This window comes from Peromyscus californicus, unplaced genomic scaffold (assembly GCF_007827085.1).
Source record: "Peromyscus californicus insignis strain IS unplaced genomic scaffold, ASM782708v3 Scaffold_5__1_contigs__length_169319896, whole genome shotgun sequence".
NCBI classification, from domain to species: Eukaryota; Metazoa; Chordata; class Mammalia; order Rodentia; family Cricetidae; genus Peromyscus; species Peromyscus californicus.
In genome coordinates this window covers 4721098-4738245 of record NW_026294573.1, presented here as the reverse complement: position 1 = coordinate 4738245, position 17148 = coordinate 4721098, and the positions used below count along the sequence as shown (strand labels likewise).

Below are 17148 nucleotides of genomic sequence, written 5' to 3'. Positions count from 1 at the left end.
AGTCTGTGCTGCCTGACCCCTAGTCTCTTCTGAAGACATGGGGTGGTGGGGATTGCTAACTCAATCCTAACAATATCAACTTCATAACAGTTAATGAAGATATAGAATAAGGAAACTGTCTACTAGTCATCAAAGAATTATGCATAACCTGTGGTTGACATTTTGTGCAGTCCAATAAACTTATCTGGGGTCAGAGAACAGAACAGCCACTATATTAAACATAGAGATCAGGCAGTGGTAGCCCACGCCTTTAATCCCAGCATTCGGGGGCAGAGATCCGTCTGGATCTTTGTGAATTCAAGGCCACACTGGGAACAGAGCCAGGCGTGGTGGCTTGGGAAAGACACAGACCTTAATCCCAGTAAGTAACATGGCAGGGCACAGAAAGGTATATAACGTTTGAGGAAACAGGAACTCGAGCTCATAAGGCGTGAGGACCAGGAACTAGAGGCTTTTAGCAGCAGTGCAGCTGAGATCCATTTGGGTGAGGACTCAGAGGCTTTCAGCCTGAGGAAACAAGATCAGCTGAGTAGTTGGTGAGGTGAGGTTAGCTGTGGCTTGTTTTTTTCTCTGATCTTCTAGCTTTCACCCCAGTATCTAGCTCCGGGTTTGTTGTTGGTTTTTTATTAATAAAACTGTTTAGCAATTCGTCTTACAATAACCAGTCTAAGGTCACCAGGAGTCTCATCAATGTAAAGGGAACAGCAGCCTTTTCAAAGGCATAGCTGCAGGAGCTGTGGGCTGGGGATGCTGAGCTGCTTGTGGAATGATTGGGATCAGGGTCTGTGCTCTGTGGCCCTCAACCAGGTCAACCCTTGATCTTACATCATCTTGTTCATGAAAAAAGGACAAAGCTCTCCCTGCTCATTCCTCAGCATGAAGACAAGTGACATGTCATGTCACTTTCTTAAACCTAAAGTATGTGAACTGCAAGGAGTTTCCATGTATTTCCATATATGTATTAAAGCTAGCTGGCAGACTGTGGATTTAGATGTTCATTAAAAGGAAAGGGTTTGAACTGATTTTACTCTTCTAAAGAAACATTTGGGGATTACTCATTTTGAAAACACGTACATTGCCTTCAATTTAAGTGTATGAGAAGCGGCTATGAGACTTTGAAAATGCAGAGCTGAAACACAACGCCACGGACCACCCTGTCTCTCCTTAGGTTGCACATATCAGTTAACTGTACCAATAGGAAAAATACTTAGGCATTAAGATGCTGGAAAATCGCAGAAAATATTTCTAACATCAAATAGCCCGAGACATGGCATGAGGTCAAAACTGAAGGTAGCTTGGTGACAAGTGCCAGGTCTACAATGGAACTCAAGGACCAGAGGCAACTATTTAGCAAAGTGCTAAGTGGGCAACTAAACCAAATCTGACCCACGTGAAGCGATATAAAGGGAACACATTTTAAAAAAACCAATGGTATCAAAGGGCTTACCAATTATGTGTAAACTCAGTCCTATCTTTGGAACTTTGCTGTTAAATACAAAGTTAACCCAAAAACAAGAGTTGGGGTTTTTTTTTGTTTTTGTTTTTTTTTTTTTTTTTCTGAGTACCAAAGGCAGGACTTGCTGTTCAGTGAAGAAATATGCCTTTAGCAGCAATCTAGGAAAGTTCATCTGTTTGGCCCTTGAGTTCACCCCTTAGCATCGTCCTCCAAGTTGTTCTCTCCCTATTTCACTGACAGACGGACACAAGGCAGAACCACTTCCCCAGACTGGTGGCCATGCAGAGCTGAAGACAGATGTGGTGTCTGCTCTGCCTGATGCTGAAATCCAGAGTAACGGAATCTGGCCAGGGGACCTCAGTGAAAAATACCAGAGGACAACTCACCAAGCCTGGGCCAAGCCATGCCTGTAAGTCGCCCAAAGCTAGCAGGAGGCCTTTCCTTAACCCAGGAATTGACAGCAATGTCCCTCTGGAAGGGCAGGGTGAGGAGGCATCCTGGGAAATCTGAATGCCAACATCTCAAACATTCATTCCTCACGCAGAGCATCACTCTCAACTTGAGTGAGGCCACTGCTAAGACAACTCCATGGCCAGGCTTAGTGGTAGGAAACTGGCAGGCACCAAATATAAGATGACAAACTTCAAGTGGGTATAAATCAGCACCTGGGGACTTTCAAAATCAGAAGGAAAAGATGACTCAACAACTAATCGTAAGGCAGTGCCCCTATATAGAGCTAGCCCAGGGCTCTTGGGTCAGTCCCTCTCTGCCTGGTGTCCTCTGTGTACCAGCAGAGGGCACTAACTCATGGACTCACTCTTCAAAAGTATATGGCATGTCATTTAAACGGCAGGAACACTGAGAGCTGGATTTTGAATAAATGCTAAGTATGCAATTTTAACAGTGACTTTAAACAATCATCAGAAGTTTCACTGAACCCCACAAAACTTAAAGGTACTCATACACACACACACACAGGATCAGCACATGTAAACAGTAAGTCAATCTGATCTTCAGACTGATGAAGACATTTCAAAATGCATGAAGAACTGCTCCTCCATGGCCCATGAGAGCTGTACCCTTGTCAGACGCTTGTAGCTTCTTCCACATGCAAACAACAGGAGCACCAACCAAGAGAAACCAGTGGGTTTCTTAACTTGAGAAACCATTCTGTGATGAACTAGAAAGGAGATATTGCCCATAACAAAATTATAGTGCACTTTATTAAGCAGGATTAAAACATGATTTTGTTTGTACTTCAACCCTTCAAGAATAAAGAGCATGTAGTTGTATTCACTATGCCCTGTGTTGCTGTTCTAAGCAAACTAAATTATTTAAAATACAACTTACCCCGAGAGGTTCTAAAATTCTATTTTAGTGAAAAGTTCAACCTTGCATTTCTTGACTGCAACCAAGAATTTTCCTTACATCTGTACCCTCTACCAGGATTTATGCACCCACACAATTCTAAGTAGGGGTCTGTGAGCTCTGCCTCATTAACCACTTTCTACAATTACATTCTCGCCTCAAAATTCACACGTCTTACACTTCCACAGGAAGAAAAGGTTACATTCAAGATAACTCAGTGACTTGTCTAGTGCAAACAGCATCACACTACCAAAGGCTTTAGTTTCTTGGTTTGCTGTGTGGCACAGAAAGGTCTGGCCTTTGCTTTACTTAAAAAGAACCGAGTGCGGTTTGAGCAGAGGTACTGGATACTTCCAAAGTGAAATAAAACTCAGGTAAATTGGTTCTTTGTCATGATTTTAGTTGACTCCTCCTGTGTGTAATAAGTAAAGTTTACAATGAAATGAACAAAACCTGACAGATACTCTACACCTGGAGAAATTTTATTTCTGCAGACTATTCATCACAAGCCAATGCTACAGACAAACTCACCTTGAGATCGGCCCACTTCACAGGAGACTGTCCCCTTGGGTCTTTGTTCAAGAACGAAAACTCAAGGTTGGCAGGAGTAATATCGGGTACTGTGACCTCTGCCAATACACAGAGGATAAAGAAGGCTTCTGGGTCAGGACTTCTGCTGTTACTCTCCATATCCGGCCATGCATGCTTAATAACTGCCCCTGGGTGCTCTAGGCGACATGGAAATATCACAGAGCACACAGACTAAGTCAGTTTTGAGATTACTAAGTCTTAAATTCTCATGAGGCAGCTAAGCGTGTGTGGTCCACTGAGGGTCGAAATGCCCAAAGCCTCTTGTTAGCTCCATCCAGCTCCACGTGTCCTAGTCAATGCCTGCTCACTCTAGACAGCATCTGGACTGGACTGAATGCAGTCACACATTGGATCACTAGATACTGAGGAGACAATTCAGGGTATCTACCTCATTTCTACCTTCTTGTGTGTTGAGTCTCTTCCTGGACTCTCCTCAGTGGTGGTGAGTGATGCTACAACATGCCAGGGAAGTAACTGATATCCCCTGTCTATTGCTATTCAGGCGGCATGGACACCACAACAAAGTGGCTCAGAAATTCATAATCCCACCATCTTGGATGCTCTGGTTTCTTGTATCTTGCTGAACTAGCTGCAAAACAAAACTTCCTATTTATGTTATAATTTTGAAAGGTATACACAAATACATAAAGTACATAAACAGCAAGTCAAAGGAGAAGACTGAGAAAGGACGCAACACCAGTGACCCACTAGTTCACTGAACAGCATTTATTGATATGCCAGGCCAGGCTGCCCTACGTGCTGGAAACAGAGGAGACAACACAGAGGCCCTGCTCTCATGGAGCTTCCATTCTTTTGGGAGGCAGTAATCAACACAAACAGGTCATTGCTGGGTGAATGGGAAGTTTGCTGGGAGCAAAAAGGACACTAGAACCAGGGAGCACACAACAGCAGCTGTACTCTTTCACAGTCACTCTGGATGAATCTACTTCATTTCTAGTAACATTCAACTCATATAATCTTGGGTTTAAAGTACAATTAATTCACTAATAGAACTGTCTTCAAGCAGATACGGAGCTGGCAGGATGGAAAGCTCTCCCTATGCGCTCTGCCAGCTTCCTCCCAATGTGTCAGCCCTCACGGCTCCAGCTCTGTGGGTCCCTCTTCTTGCTGCGCCCATGAACAAGTGTGTGGTGAGAGCCTGAAATAAACAGGTGTAAAATGGGTCAAGACCGTCGCTTCTATTTCTGTTTTTAACTGAAGAAAATGTGCCCCACTTCCAGAGGCAGAGAGAGAAAACATGTGGATAAAGGACAACTACAATGTATTTTAAACACACTTATGAGTGTGTATTTGTACATGTGTCTACCCCACACATAACCTATTTCTCTAAGATAATTCAAAATTGGGTCTTGTATAAAATGTCTTTTTGGCAATGTTACAGTATAACTTTTATTAGGCTCTATCTTTGAAAGGCAGAACTGTTTTAAAGAATCAAATTAAAAATTGAAAGCACAAAGATGATCAAGGTCCAAGCTCAATTAACACTAATTTTACAATAATTTTTTTACTTACTCCGCATATTCAACATACTCCTTCAGTTTTTGTTTTTTTTCTGACATGGCATCCCAGGGGAGCCATTAGGTACAATCAGTTCTCTAATTTGGATTAATGTGTCTAAGTACATATTGATAGAACAGACAATACTTGGAGAGGCTGCCTTGCTGGAGTCTGTCTGTGGCACAAAGCACTGAGAAGGCTGACTTAACTCCAGCACTTCCAACTGGTCACCACAGGCCAGTTTCCCAGGTTAGAAAAATAAGAATACTTCAAAGGGATGCTGAGGGCTGTAAGTGAAGGACACTTCCTAATCAATGGAAGATCTTAACAAGCTGCTAGTGACTTCCACTGAGGCCCTGAAACTACCCCAAAGAACAAAGTTGCAGAAGGGAAGCCACAGAAGTCTCTACCTCCCTCTCTCAGGTGTTACAGTGGGCAGGAGGAGGGGCAGGCAGGCAGCAGGACCACTAGGCTTACAAGTCATGCAGGGGAGTGGATGCATATAGAGTGGAAGTCGCCTGACTACTTCCCAGTCCTCAGATTAGCACAATGCAAACAGGACTGTAGTTCAGGGTTTGAGGGGGAGTAAAAGGCCCATAGCACCAGGCTATGCTCAGCACTTCATAGGTCTAGAGTATGACAGCAATAGGTTACATTGTGAAGAGGATCTGTGGCCTTCTGCAGGTCTGCAGTCCTCATGACCTATTTCCCCAGGTGTTAGTGCACTAAATTAGCAATTTGAGATATCAGGATAAATTGAAGATTTCAACATAAATCACATGTCATAAAGTGTGGACATCTCTGGAATCAGACAGCAGCTTCTGACTTGTTTCCATTGCTCTCTGCACCTTTGCTTTCTGCTACCAAAATTTTAAGACCTGCATGAACAAAAACAGCATTTATTCTTCTCTTCTCCAAACAGTTAAGTTTACCCTTTTAACCTGAGCGTACCTTACCCCACCAGCACTTCTCCCACCACCCACCCTGATTCATTCACTCACACCACATGCTAGTGAGGGGATGGACTCTACGCATCGAAATAAGGAGGCCTAGCACCAGCCCCCAGAGAGCTCCTAACTCAATCGTGAAAGAGATTGTGACAATACACTGTGCCAAGGACTCTCATATAGACACAGGGGTGCCACACCTGTGAGAACAGTGAACTGGAGTCAATTGTACTGAACAAAGCCCAAGAAAAGGGTTTATGAGAAGGGAATCCCAGCTAGAGTCTGAGAGGAGGTGGCTTGAGCTGGTTCATGGACCAGAGGGCAAAACAGAAGTGTTAGAGAGTGTGGGGAGGAGTCAAGGGGCAAGCAAGGTGTAGCTGGGTGGGGGCACAGTGTAATGGGTCAGGCCTGTGGGTTTGGTTTTATGTGTGTATGTGGACTCTCTGATCAAGACAAGGAACGGGTAGGTGCCTGCCTAAGGAAGACCAAACACTGCTTTGGGTATGGCGATACTTGCTATATTAGTCAAGCCTTAAGGGCCAGCAGCAAATTTTCAAAATAAATAAATCACTAGTTTAAATGTTATACCTTGGATTTCTTTGGTTTCTTTTCTTTCTTCCTTTTTATTTTATTTTATTTTTTTTCAAGAACTCTAGTAACCCAGATCTAAATTAAATACAGCGGGCAAGGATCAAACACTCACTTTCCTAGTCTGGACAAACTGACCTTCACTTTCAATGAGACTACAATTCCATGCACACCAATTAAGTAATTGTGCTAACACTGTCTTCAAAACGTAAGCCTCTGGTTATCTTCCACGGCCATGCTATGATTTACAAGTGACATGATAGACAGCCCCTCTTTTGTTGGGACCCATTCAAGTCCACTTCTCGTAAGATTCATGCACAAAGCCATGAGTCAGTCTGTAAGCAAAACACCACTTGGTGGTGAAGAAACCCTAAATAAGCTGCAGCGAAGCCAGACATTAATGGCCACCTAATATCTTATTCCAGCTGGCTCTTGGTACCCACACCCTTCTCCTCAGATGCTCTCATTAGGGTAAGGAGTCTGAGAAAGCTTACATAGGAGTAAGTTTCATTATTTCTAAAACAAGGTTCTTGAGCTGCACACACACCCCCACCCCCCTGCTTTCAAATGCAAGAATACATTTAAGGGGGAAAAGAAAAAAGGAAAAAAAAAGTTCTCAACTGACAGCCTGGGCCCTGATAGGCTATAGACCAGTTGTAGCCCTCCTTCTCTTTTGATACCAGTTGCTATTAAAAAAACCACACAACACACAGGGCTCAAAATGGGCTCTTTATAAATACCTGTGCTCAGATGATCTTGACAGGAATTCCTGGTTAATCTTACTATTGTAGAGAAAAAACAAAAGGGGACCCTAAAGTAAACTTAGATTTGATAAGGGCATGGAATCAGGGCACCATCCAGCTTTCTCTTGGGACTCAGACTAAGTTTGCATTAATAGTCTGCATGAAAAGAGAGAATGGCAGAAGTGAGCCAGTGTTCCTCTCTATCCCTGCAAACTATCTTACCTTCCCCCGGTCTTTAAGGCTAAAAAATAAGTTTCTAGATTGAATTGCGTTTTATTAATCTTCAAAGATTCAATATGGTCAAAGCCAGCATACGTATCTACAAACACCTATCTGTGCATGTGCAGATATGAACTATATATAGTTAAGCTGCATGGCAAACGCTGGCTTGGGCTTTGTCAAGGGGACCAGGGAGGGCAGGAGAGTGTGCACACTGCTGTCTGTATCACACAGAAATGCCCTGAAGCTACTCAAAGTCGGCTTCTGTGGGGATTCCAACACCTTCAAGATTGTTGAGCTAAGTATTACTAACAGAATCTGAAGGATTTGAGGATTACACCAAAATAAAGATCAGCATCTAAAGATACATGGAAATAAAGACAAGAACTGTCTGAAACATTCACAGGGGCAACACCTTTATTAGCTACTCCTTGCCTGAATGAAAGCAGACAGAGGGCATCAGAACACTGCCATGTGAGGAAGATCCTACAGAAACGATGGCCTATGCCTCTGGAATTACTGAGAACTCCTGCTCCAACCCTGGGACTTCAGTGAGGAAGAGCAGTCCTCAGATCCAAATGCTCAGACTCACCCCACGGCAGCTTAAAAAGGACCACTAAAACCTGGCTCTAGAGCCTCTCTTGCCTCACAACCTGAAAGAAGCTAATGGATTCAGCCACCCAGCCAGCTCTTCATGAACCCAGGTTTCTCTGTCCCTTGAGGCTGGACTGCACTTCATGGTCAGCTGCAGAGCTTCGCTGACCAGTGTGGTAGCCAAGAGCTTCCTGGGCACCTGAAACGTGACCCTACTGGAGTGAGGTGTGCCCGAAGTACACAATAAACACCAACTTCAAAGACTGTACCCCAAACAGCACTGTATCCTGACAATCTTTGTGGTGCATGTTCACATATGTTCACAATATACCAGGTGAAAGAGTGCAATCTAGTAAGGCTCATTTCATTCTGACCTTTCAAAACCAGCTCCCTTGCCACTGCTGGTAGACAGTCTGCCCTAGGTCTACGTGGGTACAATAACCCCTCCAGAGTTTCAGCTTCAAGCACTTCCACTCTGGGTACCATCTAACTCCAGCAATCCCAGGCTCCTACTTCTTAATCACTGAACCAAGAATTCCTTTTCAGCTCTCTGCCTGGCACACCTCACATAGTCCATCCCCATGTGAGCTCTTTAGTACACACCATTCAGCTCCTTCACTGAACTCACTGACAACAGCCAGTTCTATTCCAGTCCTGGCCTGGCCTGCACATGGCTCCTGAAAACAGAACTCTAACTTTCTAGCCTCTTACTTTCATCTGAAGCTGCTGGTACTGGAGTTTCCCTCCAGGTCCTGACAAGCCACACAAGCTCCACTACCACCAGTGACTCCCCAGTGGTGTCCTGCTTGATGCTTAGCAGAATCTGACAGGTGACCACACTGCTTCTAAGGCCTGTCTCCTCGGGTGCCTTCTCCACTTGCTTCTTCACTCTCCCTCCTTCTCCTTAAACTGGGTGGCCCTGGGCTCCATGCTCAGACCTCTCCACCCATGTTTCCTCCCTGTAGGACTCCCCTCTCTACGGTCTCATCACTTCTGGGCAATATTAAAATGCTAATACTGCTCCCATGCCTAGCTCTAGCCTAGGCCTCTCCTCCGAGTTAGACTGACACATGACTTTGTATCCAACACCTACAGCAGACATCTTAAAGGCCAATGTGTCCAAAAACACAACCCAGGCGCTCTCCTTCCTCTCCTCCCTAGCCTGCCATTCCTACAGTCTTTCCAGTTCAGGGAACCGGATTTTTCCTGTTTCTCTGTGCCCAGCACTGATATCAACCTCATGAGAATCTCATGTATCAGCTCTTGCTGAAAAACACCCCACACCCAATCACTCCTGACGACATCTGTCTAAGCCACTTTCAGCTCTTGCCTTACTAGGCTGCCTGCTTCCACCCTGTCTCCTTAAGCCAGCGAATAGTGGTGCTTTCCAAAAAGGGCCCAAGGCAGCTACATGGTCTGCTGGACTGGACTACGCAACTCAAAGATAGCCTCAGACAGTCCTTCATGAGAGATGCTCTGCTACTCACTGTGTGGTTGAGAAGAATGAAGAACTAATGGGGTTCTCTTCCAACAGAACTACAACCAGATGCTAACCTGAACTGTAATGTGCAAGATTATCACTCATGTTCTTCATCCCATTATTAAAAAATGTAAACAGTTGGCTAGGCGGTGCTTGCGCACGTCTTTAATCCTAGCACTCAGGAGGCAGAGCCAGATGGATCTCTGTGAAGTTCAAGGCCAGCCTGGGCTACAGAGTGAGTTCCAGGAAAGGCACAAAGCTACACAGAGAAACCCTTCTTGAAAACAAAATAAACAAACAAAAAGTAAACAGCATTCCAATCATGCTGTCTATACCAAAATGAGCAGTAGTAGGATACTGTATGTGGACCCTGCCCTAAACTCTGGAGAGAGAGAGATGGACAGACAGAGAGATGGGTGTGCACGTGCAGGTGAAGGCAGAGGTTGGCATCAGGTGTCCACTTTGGTTGCTCACCACCCTGGTTTTTGAAACAGGATCTCTCACTAAACCTGGAGCTCACTTTTCCAGCTATATCGCCTGGCCCATGTGCTCTAGGGATCTGCCCATCTACCACTTCCCTGGCACTGGAATTACAGAGAATCTGGATTCATCAAGTATTTTACCCACTGAGCCATCTCCTGAGACCTTGAAGAGTCCTTTTCCTGTTTCTCTCCTTCTTAAAAACACACACACACACACACACACACACACACACACACACACACACACACACACACACATATATCTTGGATGGCTTCCCCTCGTTTAGCAAAATCAAAAGGCCTTAGCCAGGTATGGTGCTACATACTTGTAATCCCAGAACTCGGGAAGCTGAGGCAAGAGAATAGAGCATTTGAGGCCAGACTGGGACTATCCAGTAAGTTGCAGGCTAGCCTAGACTACATAGGTGAGACCCTGTCTTTTAAAAAAAAGCTTTGCCGGGCGGTGGTGGCGCACGCCTTTAATCCCAGCACTCGGGAGGCAGAGCCAGGCGGATCTCTGTGAGTTCAAGGCCAGCCTGGTCTCCAAAGCGAGTTCCAGGAAAGGCACAAAGCTACACAGAGAAACCCTGTCTCGAAACACCAAAAAAAAAATAAAAATAAAAAAAATAAAAAAATAAAAAAAAGCTTTACCTGTGACCTACAAAAACCTCCCAGGATGCTACTACTGGTCTCTGTCCTGCCCTACCCTACCCTGTGGCTCTGGCTCTCTCTGGACAGCAGCAGCCTCTATCTGTCCTTCCAGCTCTCTCCTCTCTGTTCCAGCCCTGCACATATTGTAGGGCCTCTGCTTTGGGCTGTCCTACCTACTTGGGATATTTTCACTCTAGATCTCTCCATGGCTCACTATGTCACATCTTTCCCATCACCGAAAGGGAGATACCTGTTCAAGTCACACCTGAAAAGAGTGTGTGCAAGAGCACTCTCTGACCCTGGGGCCACCTGACAACGCTCACCTCACTGGATCAACCTGTTACCACTAATTATTAGAAATAAACTGGTCAGGCAGCTTCATTAACACAAAATCTGGAGTCAGAAAGGCTAGGATGGAATGCCAACAGTACTGCTTACTCAAGTGAGGTGAAGCAAGCGAATTCTGTGGTACCCTGGTCTCCTCATCTACGGATCTGGGAACAAAGTGGGATATACTATCCTGCAGTCTGGGGTCAGGAGTGTCCCTGAGTTAATACATGGACTGTCTGTCACATATAAACACTCAAGTTACTGGCTCTTGGTTTTTGTTCCTTGTTGCTCTTTCCCAACCAGCAAAGGACTTCAAGAGGAAGGCTGTGCTTGTTTACTGCTTCATTCCAAGCACCAAGACATCTGATAGGAGCTTAAAGGAACAAATGGATAAATACTAGACATTAGTCACTTTGGAGGTAGAGCACAAAAGTTTTCTCCCAATCTACGCCAGAAAGAGTAGGTACTGGGCTTGGTACTTGGTTCTTGCTTGTAATCCTAACTAACATTCAGGAGGCTAGAGTGGGTGCATGGGTACGAGTATCAGCTCAGACTACAGAGTGAAACTATCCACCCGCTCAAAAAAAAAAAAAAAAAAAGCACACCATTCGGGGTAGTTTTGTAGATGTTGTGCCTTCCTGAATAAATAGTCTCTTTGCTACCTGAAGCAAGTCACACGTACCACTTTCTGAGCAAAAAGAGTTTAATTGTACAAGCTAGAAGTCTCCTACAATCTCAGATTATTTTCTCAAAAGTTACCCCCCCCCCTCAAAAAAAAAAGTTTAGGTCTCAAAACAAATGACAGAAAAAAATAGATTTCAGTCTGTCAGGTCCAAATTTGCACATGTTCAATGCTTACTGGAATCACTAGCACTACACTGCATTCAGATCACATGGCATTTTCTGGATACCACCATGACTATTCAAAGCACTTTCCCCGAACTAAGATCACAGAACAGCTCACCAAATACTGAAGTCTCCCAAGCCCAAGCAGAGGTAGATGCATTTCTAAGCAGTCTTGAAACAAAGACTGCTCAAAGGACGTACCAAGTCCCTTGAGTCTGGCCTATCTCACACCTATACATGTGTATTCCTCCCAGACTAACTGAGCCTGGATTTACAGATGGTATTGATGGGTTAAATTAGTTCCAAGATCTACTATCCTGTAATAATACAGGCTCTTTCCAGGGAAAGATTGGTTGCCTTTAAAAGCCATAGAGAGCCGGGCGGTGGTGGCGCACGCCTTTAATCCCAGCACTCGGGAGGCAGAGCCAGGCGGATCTCTGTGAGTTCGAGGCCAGCCTGGGCTACCAAGTGAGTCCCAGGAAAGGCGCAAAGCTACACAGAGAAACCCTGTCTCGAAAAACCAAAAAAAAAAAAAAAAGCCATAGAGAAGGAATGTCGAAATGGAAGTGACTCAGTGCTCAGCAAAGGAGGCAGGACTTGGCTCCTAACCTCTGAACTAACTGCTCCCCTATGAAACACAAGGGTGTCTTCAGGACTGTTCTGCTGAAAAGAGCAAACGAAGCATCAGTACAACGTTGCAGAATTGCTGCTACACCTGCCCTGAATGCCTTCAACCCTGTGTGCCAGACCAAGTTCAACTTGAGAGCAGAGGCCCAGGAGGTCACAGCGAGAGAGATGCCAATGCACCCCATGCACGCACGGCCTGACTGTTTCCCTATACTGTTCTGGCTTCCTGAAGATGGTGATGGGAGTAGAAAAAGTGGCTGGAGGTCACTGGGAGGTCCTGAAAAGTGGTAAGGTCTAGAGAGGTCCCTTCTGTTAGCTCTTGTGGTTGTTGTGTTTTTTAAATTCTGCACCTGACTGACCATTAAGGTCACCACAACATAGCAGAGGACTACTGTGAGGCAGGCAGGTACAAGTCACATCTCAATTCTGCACTGCTTTACAGTGGCAACACCTGAAGCATCAGGATGCTGCTGCTCTACTTTCAACTGTATTTAGCTGATGTTCCTAAATAACACTCTGTCAGCTTTTGTAACCCGGCACAAAACCACACACCTTGTGAGCTACCAGCTGGGCTGCGGTAATGCCCTTGACTTGAGGCTTAAAAGCTTTGGTCAGGAGCACCTTTGATGTATTGTCTTTCCGTATCAGACTGCAAGGATGACCCCCAGATGTGTCATCACATAGAGTGCTGCCAAAATTAGATTATGGCCAGCTAGTGAAACTGCCTCTCCCCTCTGGACCACTATGGAGGCTGCTGCTCTTGCCTTTGTCTGCAAGATCGAGAAGACACAGCTCTTAGGTTTATAGGATGCAGGGATAAGAACCATCTGCCTGGTCTGGTATTTCTTTAATTAAAACTTTAATTACAGATATATCTCTGCACAGATACATGCAGTCTTTCAGCTCCTGCTCTTAATTACCTGAGCTAATGGGAAATGAAGAGTTAGCATTCGCTGAGCGTCTACTATGTACAAGACATGTGCCAGAGGCCTGAGGGGAACCAGAGCCCAGCAGGGGAGACCCAGAGACAGACCTGGGCCACGAAGTTCACTTGTTCCTTGCTCTATCCTCTTGGCACTATCTTTGGAAAGAAAAAAGAAGCCAAGAAAAGGACCGGAAGTAAGGCTGAGCCACTTCCATGGGACCATGGCCATCATTTCATGGGAGAATGAGTAAATGGGGACTAGAACTACAGGGTGCTGCTTCCATGACATCCTGCCTAGCAGCAATTCTGATGCCATCTTCTTCATCAACTCCCTTTGGCTTGGACAGACCTTTGTGGAGAATGACAAAGCACTTCCCACACCCCCACTGTGTGTATCCTACTCTCCAGAGAAGCCACAAGAGCAAAGGTCATCAGAAGGACCTCAAAGGCCACCAGGTGGCACCCAGGCCAAACTGCACAGATTTGGAGACTCAGAGTCACCCTAACCTTATATAGCACTCGCTCTTGTGGAGAGGAAGCGAAAGACTGCTCTAACAGCCCCACCAACACTGCTGGAGGAAGGTAGTTAAGGGCAAGCTTCTGTACTGCCATATTTGCTGTTCCACCCTTACACAGGACATGTGACAGGCAGCAGATCTGAAGCCCTTCCCTCTCAGGAGCAGATTCCCCATCACCAAAATCAAGGGGTTCAACAGTGACCACCCACACACAGTTTAAAAGCTTACACAGCAGCCATGAAGAGGCCCAAGGCAAAAATCCTCTCCAAGACAACCCCAGCCTGTCCTAGTGCCTAACCTGCACTGCTTGGTGATTTAAACCCTTGGCCTACTGAAGCCCACGTGGCAAAATTACTTAAACCCTTGAGATGAACCAAATCAGGACAGATAGTCACAAATGAAGCCTAACAGTGTTCAGGCTAATGAGGGGTGGCACCTACTCCAAAACAGATATCAAGACCAATTTTAAAAGCCCATTTGAACAGCTACTATGTGCTAGGCCCCTTGAAGATTTGTAAGCATATTACACTGTGATGACAGATACACTGTGAACATCAGGGTTGGGGGTGGTGTCAGAGCTATAGAGGAAGGAAAGAGAAAGGAAAACTAAATGCACAAGAGACAGAGGAAAGAAGGTGACAGACTGAGAAAGCAGGAAAGGCCCTGTGTACTTAGTTCTAACTGTCTGATACAACCTAGCAGCTGGGAGAATGATCTCAATGAGGACTATTTAGCCCAAGCTGTCCTGTAGGCATGTCCCTCAGCAATTGTCTGGACTGCCTTAACTGATATGGAAAGATCCAGTCTCCAAGTGGGCAGCTCCATTCCCTGATTTTGTGAGTATAGAAAGTTAGCTTAAGTACACATGTGTTTGTGGTTCTCTGCTCCAGTGAGGATATGATGTGACCAGCTGTCTCAAGCTCTGCTGTGACTTCCCCACAGTGATGGACTGTAACTGGGAAATTTGAGCTAAAATAAACCCTTTCTCCCTCTAAGTTGCTTTCAGTCAGTTTTCTGTTCTTCAATTACAGCAACAGAAATAGAACAAGAGCCCTCTACTTCCTGAACCTCATAAGGGAAGCACAAGCCTGGCTTTTGTGACAGCTGATTTTCACTCAGGATGGCTGTGTAGAGCGGTGGCTGGGCCTGTAGGTACTGGTTAGTAGTAGATGTACGCAGTCAGCCTGGAGAGACCCATTCAGTTTGCAGTGTAACCTGCTGTGGAAGTAACAGCTCTGACCCATACATACCCCAGAAAGACACATTTCTATGTGTACACATGATTTACCTGCTTTTTTTCTTGTTTATAAAATAAACTTCCAGGATTTCTGAACCCTATTGATCAATGGTTCTCAGCTAGTAAAAGATCAGAACCATGGAGTTGGCCAGTGATGCAAGTTTTTAACCACCTATGTAAGGGGCTCCATATCCACAGCCAGGACTAAAGAAGCCACTGTTATCAGTCACTTTTTACTAAGCTTAGTACTGTTACGTCTCTGTCTGATGACTGAGGGAAGAGAATGCACACAGCTGATTCCTGCAGTCAAATGGCAGAACTGTCTTGCATAAGGCAGTGTCAGTGAAACCCATGAAACCTAGTCTCAAGTGCAAGACCTACAGCATAATGAAGTGTGAGCCTGGAGAGTCTATTAAACCTACCTGAGCATCAGTGTGCTCATGCAGGTCTCCCCACCTCCTGGGTAAATATGGACACTTAAAATGTGTAAAAAGCACTGGGAAGAACACCTGATACATATTCTCATGCACATGGTGACAGTGAGGTCACTTCCCCTTTACTCAAGAGGACACTGAAGCCTCCTGCAGCTGAGGGAAACACTAGGCAGCTCAACACTTTGACTCCCTAAAAGCTAGCTGCAGGGTTTTACCAGAGTAGCGTGAAGGGTGAGTCCGGCTAAAGAGGCAAGCGGTGACGTTCTCTCTTCAGTCTCTTTCCTTTTGCCTCCAAAGTCAAAACTAGGTAAACAAATAAACCTTTAAAAAAATGCAAAAAAAAAAAAAGTAACAGCAGCAGGTGAGGCAGCTCCTGGTGGCTGGACTTTCTCACTGTAAGACTAGGAGGCCGTGTAGCTCTGCCCGGAGTTTGCATCTGCTACAGATGTCTTACTTACCACATGCTCTGTAGATCCTCTCTAGGCATCCAAGGGTCTCTAAGTCAGTGCTAAAAGACTGAAGTAGGAAGGGCTAGAGTTCACTTTGCTTGAGGTGCATGCACTACTCATGGTATGCAGATCTGGCCACACTGCACTTAGTGCTCCTCTACAGACCTCACACACAGCGACTCTGCTAGGACTCACCATGATCCTGTGAGTGGGTGCTATGACTGACACCCCATTTAAAGAGGAAGCAAACTCGGGAATAGGGCAGCTAGGTAATATGCTGCAGTCAGTACATTTGCAAGAGGCCAAGGTGGGATTCGAACCTCAGCAGCCTGGCTCCACAGCCATGGTCCTGGCCCTTCACCACGGGGTTCACTACCACTGCCTCTTGGCACAGCCATAGGATGAGGTTCAGTTTCAAAAGCACCTTTCTTCTGAGTTCTCAGTGTGTTTCATTTATCCTCCCAACAACCCTAAAAAAGCAAGTAGGAGACATACAGCATCTGTATTTCACACACATTACAATGGAAGCAGCAAGAACACAGCTAACAAACTCCTACCTGGACAACCAAATTCCTGTCTTCTGAAGTCTCTGTTTGAATTCTTTAGTTTGGGCTAACAGCCTTAACAGGTGCTGACAGCACGTCCAGACCTGAGTAGTCCAGAACAGACTTTCTCACACTCAGGTAAGATCCCCTCAGTGAATCACAATTACAAAAGCAGTATCTGTGGGGCTTACAACTTAGTACAAGTCCTAAATTCTAACCAAAAACTATTTTGATCATCAAAAATAAGTAGTCAATGTATTCAGTTACTAGCTCTCTGAAAAAAAAAAATAGGTTATCTTAAAAATGTACTAAGCAGACAGCTTTAAGGAAAAATCTAATGAAAACACTTCACTTCTGCATCTACTAATGTGTCCTAGGCGCCTACTAAATTTATGAATAAAATACTGGACCCTAGAGAGCCAACTCTGTCAACAGGGAGCTTGGGACTCCCTCAGGTGCCATCAGGCAGCTGAGAGGAAGGAAAGAAGGTGACAGCCACCATCTCCTGCCACTCTGAGAGTCCGTGAACTCTTATGTCAAGTGCCATTCCTCTACGTGGCACCCCAGAAACAAAGGACACAACTAGAATGGAGGAGAAAA

General features: G+C 45.2%; 1 protein-coding gene and 1 long non-coding RNA gene across 14 annotated transcripts in view; both read right to left on the bottom strand.

Annotated features, from left to right (window-relative positions):
- Nucleotides 1–17148, bottom strand: part of Camta1 (calmodulin binding transcription activator 1) — an 857753-nt gene that overhangs the window by 759116 nt on the left and 81489 nt on the right. The window contains exon 2 of one of the 13 annotated variants that reach the window (XM_052717386.1): nt 16324–16473. The exons of the other annotated variants lie outside the window; for them this stretch is intronic. Within the exon in view, the coding sequence (XP_052573346.1) occupies nt 16324–16401 (78 nt within the window). The 5' untranslated portion in view covers nt 16402–16473. The remainder of the gene's footprint in view (nt 1–16323; nt 16474–17148) is intronic. 13 annotated transcript variants of the gene reach the window in all.
- On the bottom strand, nt 4127–16192 carry LOC128097137 (uncharacterized). Its single transcript, XR_008213787.1, has 2 exons — nt 16013–16192; nt 4127–5811 (listed from the first exon to the last, which is right to left on the bottom strand). It is a non-coding gene; the product is annotated as an uncharacterized LOC128097137 (long non-coding RNA).